Here is an 8887-nt window from a genome sequence, read left to right as displayed (position 1 = left end):
ACTCTATCAAGTCTATCAAGCACTCACTTGGAATTACGTTTCAGATGTCTTAGGCTGGGCATATATTGTTCCCTTATTAGGCCACGTATTCTCTGGTTAACTGAACTTTGGCTGAGGAAATATAAAACTGTTGCTCAAGAATGAGGGTCAGTTCTCTTGGGAACTGTGGTGCTTGTGTACCTGTAAATAAGACTGTGGGTTATTTGCCTCAAGCAGAACTCCAGGTGAGTTTGTGCTTTGGTGGGGTTTTTTTATAAAGACTTAGCTACAAGGATTTTGAATTTGCAGAGTAGTTAGACCTGCTTGGAGCCACTGTTTATGTGCTATGTTGATCCTCTCATTCCAGCATTCTTCCCTTTCATGGGTACTTATAACGGCCTACACTTGGAGTGGCTTACACTTTTATAGTGTAGTAATTTTACAGTGTTTTCATAATACTCTGTCTGCCTGATTCTAACCAGGCTTTTTGCTTGTGAAGGCTGCTGTCTGCTGTTACTTGGCTGCAAAAAATTCCCTGTGGCTTGTGATCTTTTGAGGAGGATAAAGAAGGAAGAAACTTCTGTTGGCTTTTGTGTACTGTTTCATTTAAACATAATAGTCTTGCAATGACAAGAAGTTCACCAATTCAGAGAAATACATACCAACATCTGCATTGAACAATATTATGTCTATGTGCAGCCACTTCTGTGGGAGGACTGTATACAGGTGCAACAGGTTCCTTGGAAGTGAAACGGACTTTCTGCTGCAGTTGGAAAAACTTTGGAAATAAAGCCTGTGCTACACAGAACTTGATTTCACAGCCCTTATGGCAAGCTATATGTGTACTTATTTCACGCTGGGGCGCATGCTTGAGCCTCCCTCATGGAATACGGGAATGGACTTGCATGTGATTTGGATAGCAAGCGTTGTAATGACCCTAATAACTCTAGAACTGGTTTTCAAACTCATCAATTTGTAGATGTGTGGAAATATCTGGTGAAGATGGAAAACTATGCAAGTCTGACACTTGGTTATTTGTTGTGGCTTTGTAGAAAGTCTGTAGATCCCAAGTTCAAAGCTATGGCCGTGGACATTATTATGCTTTCTGCTAGTTTGTTTTTTTGGAGAACCACCTAGCCCTCAGCACTGCTGGGGTTCTGTAGAAAGAAAGTGCATTCTCTGCAGACATACTTGGGGGGCAGAGGGGGGAACAGCTACACGAGCCAAGTGGCAGTGGGACCCTTGGTCAGGGATAAACAAGGTGAGAAAGTCTTGGAGGCCATGTCAAACAAGTGGCAGCTTGAACTCTTCATTTTGTGCTGTTGACAATAGTGGAGCGATGTGGCTGTGACTTGATTTTGAGTCTTACGGCTAGGCTTTGATGCACTGAGCAGAAGATTGATCCTGATGACTTAATACCACCAGCTGATGAGATGAATAATTACTTGTAGTATCTCAAAAGTTTTAAAATGTGATAGGAAAGATCTACAGAAAGTTGTTACTGAGTTCAGAGTTTCATCATATTTTCTAACTTGTCAAAATGCATCATTCTTCAGTGCTTGGCTATTAGTCTGGAGTTTTGACTTGTAAATCGTGACTTTTGTAGGACCGCATAAGGCCTTAGAATTAGTCAGGAATTCTAAGGATGATTTGCCATAAAGTGTATGTCTGTAGAATAGAAAGAGAGCTGTTCTCAAAAAATTCAGTGTGGGTTAAATGTGTGAAGATCCACACACTCTTAGCTCAGATAAGCAGCTTGTATTAGTGTCAGCCTAATGTGTCTTGCCTTGCATCCTCTTCAGTTTGACTTTTCTGAAGAGACACAGAGAATTTTCTAGTTACCAGCAGAACTCAATCCAAGTGTAAAATTACATGTCACCTCCAAAACCTTGTAATCTTACTGCCTGTGTGTGTATTCCAATGATCCAAACCCAGACCACCTACAGAAAACCAGGCAAGTAGACAACAGTTTATCAGATACAGAAAAAAAGAAGGAATACACTAACAGGTTTTTGTTGAAAAAATGTAAATGCATTTTACAGTGGTGCAGAAGCAGGGAGGAGGCAGTGCTATAAAAAAAAAAAAAAAAATCAGTATTAATAGAATGTACACAGAAAAGGCACTGCCACTTTCATGCTGATAGTGCCTAGGTGATACAGTCCTTGCCCCGAAGGAAATGACTGACTCGGAAGGAATGTTGTTCACCCCCTTTGTTCTCAATAAGCTCTTTGCTTCTCTGTGAAGAATGCCAGCAAAAAACATTATTTTAATGCTAGTATGTGTAAATAGGGCTGTTACAGAGTCAATCTCTCCACACACATTTCGGGAAGAATTGCTGCAAGGATCTGGAAATTTTGAAACCGTTTGTGCCAACAAGTAAAACAGCTAGCATGAGTTTTCTTCTTGAGCCTTTCTGGGAGAACCTGAATTGGGGCAGTAATCAAGAACTGGAAAGCACTAGTACTAAATTAAATAAATATTCTAAACAGAGCTCTAGGCCATGTTCTGACAAGGATCAATATGCTTAAGTGGACATGTGAAATGCCTACAGCCCCTTCTCAGTTGTTCTACACTGAGAGAAGGGCACAGTTTCAACCATCAGAATTTCCAGGAGGCTGCATATTGGCCTTCCAGTGAAGTCACAGCTGCTTCCTGGTGAGAAACTGTTAATGCAAACTCTAAACAGTGCTGAGAATCTAGGCAGCTCTGAGTGCAGTAGTACCCGAGCTGCTAGACAAAAAGGGGCTGCAGGACACCTTGCACACCTCTGTTTTATAGGAAAGAGAGTGCTTTACATTCAGAAGAGGAATGCGCTTCAAGTTGTGCCGTTGCAGGCTCTTCAGACCACACAAGGTATGGCTCACTGATGATAGTTCACTCCTAGACAGTCAACTCTTGCTGGTTAAGTTCATAACTAAGATTAGTAAATTTCGTTGTGACAAGGATGGTGTTAAACACCAGAGCATCTACTACCCTTAATAGTTTGGGGGTTTTTTTAAGGGTGAAGTCCATAAGCTCTTTGCTAAGCTTCATCTGCTTCTTGATTAAAGCTGATACCCAACATTGGAAACAAGACTTGGCCTGTCTACTCATGCAAAATGAACCAGGGTAAATAGAGTCCAGTATCTGTCCAGGTGTCTGCATAACAAGAAATTAAAGATTTCAACTGATTTGTGACTGTTTATAAAGTGTTACTTAGTAGAGGCTGAGGAATGAATAACTAAGGAAATGGAATTCCTCACTGCTCTGTTTGGCACACAGAGTGGCAGTGCACCGGTGCCCATTTCTCTTGCTCCCATAGCTGTTTTGCAGAAGCATGCTTTGCCTTAAACACACGTACAGGAACCACCTGCAAATAACTGCTGTACAGCCTCAGATCACAGAAGTGGAGTTCACTGAGAACAAACGTAAAGTTGTGCTGCTGCTGCCACTTCTCATTACAGAAATCTTGGGTGATGAGGAATTAAGAGATGTGAACCCAGCAATTTGGATTAGTTACAGTTTTAAATGACGGGATCGCTAGATGGGGCTGTTGCTCCACATACTTTTTATTGAAATTTTATATGACGCACCCCGGTGATTGAAACACCTTGATTTCCTATGTGGGCTATCTGGTTTCTGCTGCAAATCTAAAGCCTGGAGCTGGGCTGAAATGTGGTAGAGGGTGAGATGCATGAAACAGAACTCACAGTCCCCACAAGCAGATCCTCAAGTTAAAAAATAAGAAAACCAACCTAAAATGAACACAGATTATTTTACTGCTAAAGTATAATCATCTTGCTGTATAGTTTTTCAAGGAATGTGCACTGTTCCTAAGCTGGCACATATCCCTAACTCCTCCAGTTATCATCACACAGCTGGGAACAAGATCTTGGGGAGCAAGAGGCAGACCCAGTCCCATTCCCCAGGCAGAGCCCACGCTGTGCTCCCAGTTCTCTCTTCCCACCTTCTGTCCCTACACCCTTAGGTGTTGGTGGTCATATGCGTGAGAACTTTCAGGAGCAAAAGGGTGGCAGAGATGACAAATGTTCACAGGTATCCCCAGCACCCCTCCTGTGAACTCCTGTTCCTTCACAGCAGGGTGGCCCGGTGCCAGTGTAAGCACCTGTCCTTGAGGCTAAATTGGTGCCTGATGGTTAATTGCCCATCATTTGTCTGCTGTTTGGTGAGGAGGAAATCAAGGTGCTCTTAATGCTGTCTGTTGATGGTGCTGTAATGCCTTCTGCCTCAGCAGTTATACAGAAGAAAAAAAAAAAATCCATTTTCCAAAATCCAGAAAGGAAAAGTTGTGAAGTGTTGAGACTTGAGGACTGAAAAAAATATTACCAGATACCTCCTCATAGCTATGCTGTCTGATTGTGGACCTTCGCTCTGAAGAAACAGTGTTCTGACAGACTCACTTATTGTAGCCTTCTAATCACAGGAAATAGGATGCAACTTTATATAACAGATGCAACTTCCTTGAATGTCACAATTAATTAAAAGACATATTTTTTAAAAGTGTTGGTTTTGAGCAGTATTCTCTATTCTCAGTGGGACTCCTGGATTCAAGAAAAATCCTTTTTTTTTTTTTTTTTTTTTTTAACACTGGCCACTTGGTTTAAATGTCTAAATGAAAACTGAACTTTCTGGAAAATCTACAGTCAATCTATACTTAGCACTTTATGTCCCAAAGATCACCCAAAATCACAAAATTCAGTACACTCCTACACAAGCTGTTAAAGACAGTGCCTCTTCAAAGAATTTCGGTTTTAATACAAAATTAAAGAGTGAAGACAATGTAGTCAACATGCCATTAAAAATCCTCCAGAGATTAATCAAAGTTTCCTCGTGCTGCCCTGACATTTCGCCTTACCTTGGCTGGAAGGAAGACCTACCCGCTGGAAAGTCAAGAGTGCAAAGTTTATGTTCTTTACTATTTGTACCTTTATAGTGGGGGGGGGGGGGAAGAAAAAGTGAAATTACTCACATATTTTTCACTTCTGTGGGATAAACATTCTGTCTGTGAATCAAGATCAACCAGTCTCAAGAGGATACATAGTCTACAAATTAGGAAACTTTTGACAGATTATTGAGATGTGATTTAAATCATTAAATGCCTCTTCAAAGGAGCTGGAGAAAGGAGCTGGAGATGCTCTCACTTCCTACATGGGGCATACTTTCTAGTTAAAAGAGGCTGATTTTAATGAAAGGGAAGATCCTTCTCAAAACTTGCACTGACTTCCATCTCAGATAAAATACTTATTTATGCATTAACTGCAGGCCACAAGGTGGTGCTCCTAATCAACATCTTGACTACAAAAGAAAAGTAATTTTTTTTCTTCCTTTTTTAATATTGCACAGTAGGAACATACGGAGAAAAGCATGTTTTCTAGCATGGTTAATTTGGCTTCTGCAGCAATCCCACAGAGAACGCCACACACAGTGCAGTCTATAATGGTAAACAATTTTTTCTTAAATGAGACATGGTACCTTCAGAGGGTTTGAGAAGAACAATCTTTCTGGGAAGACCAGTCCAAAGAAATGGTTAAAAATCCAAGGAAACAAAATGAACCAACTACAGATGAGCTATCTGAATAATAAAATTCTATAACTGAACACCTAGTTGGCAATCCCACATCAAACTAAATCAATCTATCCGCAAATCTAGAATTTCACCTGTTTTTGATTTGGAAAAAGATGTAATTTTTCAGTTTTCCTTGAAAGGCATGTGCTGGTGCAATACCACTGCAATGGTCCACTGCACCTCCCCTGCTCCCCGCCCCCCCATTTGCTCAGGTGTCAAAGAATTCCACGTATATTGATGACGAAGTGAGTATGATCTGGCAGGAAGAAAGACACAGAGGGCAAGTAACTTCAGTATGCACACACACTACAAGGATTACTGATGATCATAGACACATTGTTACCTTTTATCTTCAACAATATAAATATATATATATGTGTAATCTCATTAAAATACTTCCATAGATGCACACACATAAGTAGTTCCTAGCAAGATGAAAGCCAATCCATTTTCCACAGGGTTTGTGAAACCTCCACGGCTGGAAAACAAAGACTGGAGTGGTTTTCCAAGGGATGTAGTTCTGCAAGTACAACTGAATTAAATTTATTCTTTTTCTTGCTCTTCACCTTTAGATTCTGTTAGCACCTCTTGCCATTTCTTCTCCACCTCTTCTTTGCAACTCAGGAAGGCATCTTCCAAACGCCTCATGGAGTTGGCCAGGTCTGGGTTGGTACGTGTGACTACCATGTCATACGCCATCCAGGTTGCCTGCACTACAAACCCAACAGATACTACTAAACCAGGAATTTTGGCTAAATAACAGCAATGGCTGACTCAATAAATGAATAAAGGACATGAATTACTATCAGTTCAGATCTTATGTCAGAGAGGGCTTGCTGTAAAATAAAGTGGAAACTGCCCACAGTAATACTCAAGATTAAATAAAAGACTGTTGAGTATTACTTCTTTATAAATGTCTCAAAATACTTTAGAATGGAAGTATACGGATGTAAATTACAAAAGGGAGATAGACACTTTACCTAAAAATTACAACAGGTAATAAAAAAAAAGGTTCAACAGACTGTTCTAACATAAATAAACCAAAGAATCCTCTCTCTATACTAGTTACAGTCAGAAGGCTTGTGTTAGGGGAGGAAGAGTAAGATCAAGGAGGCTGCAGCATAGAGATGAAAGATTTTAAGAACAACCTAAATAATTAAACTGATTTTGAAATAATGAGTATCTGATAAAGCAGAGCAACTAGTTTTAGCTCTTATTTCATACTTTTCTTTTTTGTTTTACCATAACTTGACCGTAGTTTTCTCAGTGGGACTCATAAATTGTGTTTAATCACAAATAGTATAATTAACAGTTTTCCATCTATTCTGGTTAGTTGCACACAGTTTCTGATAGAATTGTTGCAGAACATGGCGAGGAATATGCAGTCCTCTCCATACATACAGGACTAAGATTAAATTTGCAGAGGGGTCTTTATTCTCACTGAGGAATTAAATGTGTCATGCGCTGACCTGAGAGGTACTATGTATCCCACCATTTTCAGAATTAAATCTCATTTTACATACTATGTTTTAACAATTGCACATTAAATACCTTAGTATTATTTCTGTTTTCAACCACCACTCTGAACTAAGCATCCCTATTAATTTTCAATTCTAAGCCATCTGAAACTTCTAGATTATTTGCACACTTCCTCCCGATTAAGATTAGGGCATTAGTTGATGGTGATTGTTTCCACTTACATTTCTATCACACAGAAGTTCACAGCATTAAATATAAATTTTCAGTCTCTTCACTCTAGTAGACAAATAGGTATCATTCTTAAAGACCTGTACCTGTTTGCTTTTCCATTTCCTCCAGAAGTTTTTCTAAGTCCCTGTTCAGGTCCTCCACCATCTTTATCATGTTATCATAGTTTCCTTCCTGAGATTCTGATTTGGCCATCTACAAGGAAACCAGGAATTTCATACTTTATTTTACTTTGAAGTGAGTTGATTTTCACAGCTGAGAGAAAGTAACATTGCAATAAATTAAAAAAAAAAATGGTATGTATATAAATATTCAATTTACATGTGAATTCATTAAGAATCTGACCTTGAAGTTACTGGTCATCACCTGTATGCTGCATACTATTTTCAATTCACTTTGTTAAGTAGAAAGAATTACACTCAAATATGCTGTGTTTGTGCCAAATGATGATTTTGGCATCAGTAATAACAACGATCACCATGTCAAACACTTCATTGGAAAATTTTATCCGTTATCCTGTTACAGTTGTCTTCAAGCTCCTCTCCCAAATACTCTGATGTAGGGCAATTCCTAATTTTCAAAGTTAGTTGTAAAATTTCCATTTACATCCAGTGTTTCACACTTAGATGCTACTGCTGGGTAACTGCATGCACCACGTTCTGTCACCATATAAGCAGGTAAGTGCTTATGATTTACTAACCTCTGGTTAAGTTGTAGGTAGTAAAATAGAGGCCAAACTTAGGCAATTAAGTTTCAGAACCTTGATATTGACTGCAAATGTGACACACAGCCTTGCCTTTAACTTCCTTTTCTGAAAACCACCAATGGATGGGATGAAACTATGAAGAAGGAGATGAAGAGCTTCACTGTAGTGACTATCCACATCACACAGCAGGCATAGATTTGTCATCTTTTTTTATATATGATTCTCAAATTCAATTAGTGAGTATCCATTTTCCATTTTTTATTGATGATAAATGTGGAAGGAATGCAACGCTTTATAACGGCTTTACAGCATTTTAAAGCAATGCCAAGTCTTATCAAGAAGCTGGGTGTTCAAGAGTCTCTTCCCACAACCATGAGGTAACCGCGTGCCGGCAAACCCTTTACCCCAGAGCCCCCAAACAAGCCCCAACCCTTTGCCGTACCACATGACGGGACGCTTTAACTGCCCACCAGGCCCGCGCTGCGCCCGGGGGACGGCCGGGCCCAGCCCGGAGGCCTCAGAGGGTGGTCGCTGCCCAGCGGTACCCAGCCCTCACCCCGCTCCCTCCCTCGGGGAAGGTCCTTCCCCCGTCCCCGAGGCGGGCTGTCTGCCGGCCCCTCCAGCGCCTCACCCTCCCCTTTCCCGCCGACACCAACCGCTCCGCCCGCCGCCCCCCCCCCCCCCCCCGCCTCAACCCCCGAGCTCCAGGGGCCCACACGCTCTTCCCGCCTCCCGCCGCCGGGGACAGGAGCGGGCGGGCACGGGACACCAAAAAACCGCCGTTCTGTCCCCTCCGTCCTCTCCTGCCCGCTCTGCCCCCGAGCTCACGCACTCGATTAATTCTGCGTTTCACGAAAACGAGCGCTTGGGTGCGGAGTTAGGCGGCCGAGGGACAGGAAGGGGAAGGGCACGGGTTCGCCCCCCGGCGC

The 8887-nt window shown here is 41.4% G+C and overlaps 1 protein-coding gene across 2 annotated transcripts; it reads right to left on the bottom strand.

The window, feature by feature from the left end:
* Positions 1–5860: 5860 nt before the first annotated feature.
* SYCE3 (synaptonemal complex central element protein 3) lies at positions 5861–8877 on the bottom strand. Of its 2 annotated transcripts, XM_074872007.1 has the most exons (4): positions 8791–8839; positions 7953–8091; positions 7339–7447; positions 5861–6258 (listed from the first exon to the last, which is right to left on the bottom strand). In XM_074872007.1, the coding sequence occupies exons 3-4, from the start codon at positions 7445–7447 to the stop codon at positions 6089–6091; spliced, it is 279 nt and encodes a 92-aa protein (XP_074728108.1). In that variant the 5' UTR covers positions 7953–8091; positions 8791–8839; the 3' UTR covers positions 5861–6088. The 2 variants fall into 2 exon arrangements, with proteins under 2 accessions (XP_074728108.1, XP_074728109.1); XM_074872008.1 differs by lacking the exon at positions 7953–8091 and having other exon boundaries at positions 8791–8877.
* Between the last annotated feature and the right edge of the window lie 10 nt (positions 8878–8887).

The sequence above is a fragment of the Strix uralensis genome, chromosome 5, assembly GCF_047716275.1.
Source record: "Strix uralensis isolate ZFMK-TIS-50842 chromosome 5, bStrUra1, whole genome shotgun sequence".
Taxonomy (NCBI): Eukaryota; Metazoa; Chordata; class Aves; order Strigiformes; family Strigidae; genus Strix; species Strix uralensis.
Note: the sequence above shows the minus strand (reverse complement) of the source record. Positions and strands in the feature narration are given on the sequence as shown.

Excerpts from the sequence above, each read along its gene's own strand:
- SYCE3 (XM_074872008.1), bottom strand. The coding sequence starts at position 7,447 with ATGGCCAAATCAGAATCTCAGGAAGGAAACTATGATAACATGATAAAG. Across the intron at positions 6,259-7,338 it reads GGAAATGGAAAAGCAAACAG|TGCAGGCAACCTGGATGGCG; the intron begins GTACAGGTCTTT and ends TTGGGTTTGTAG.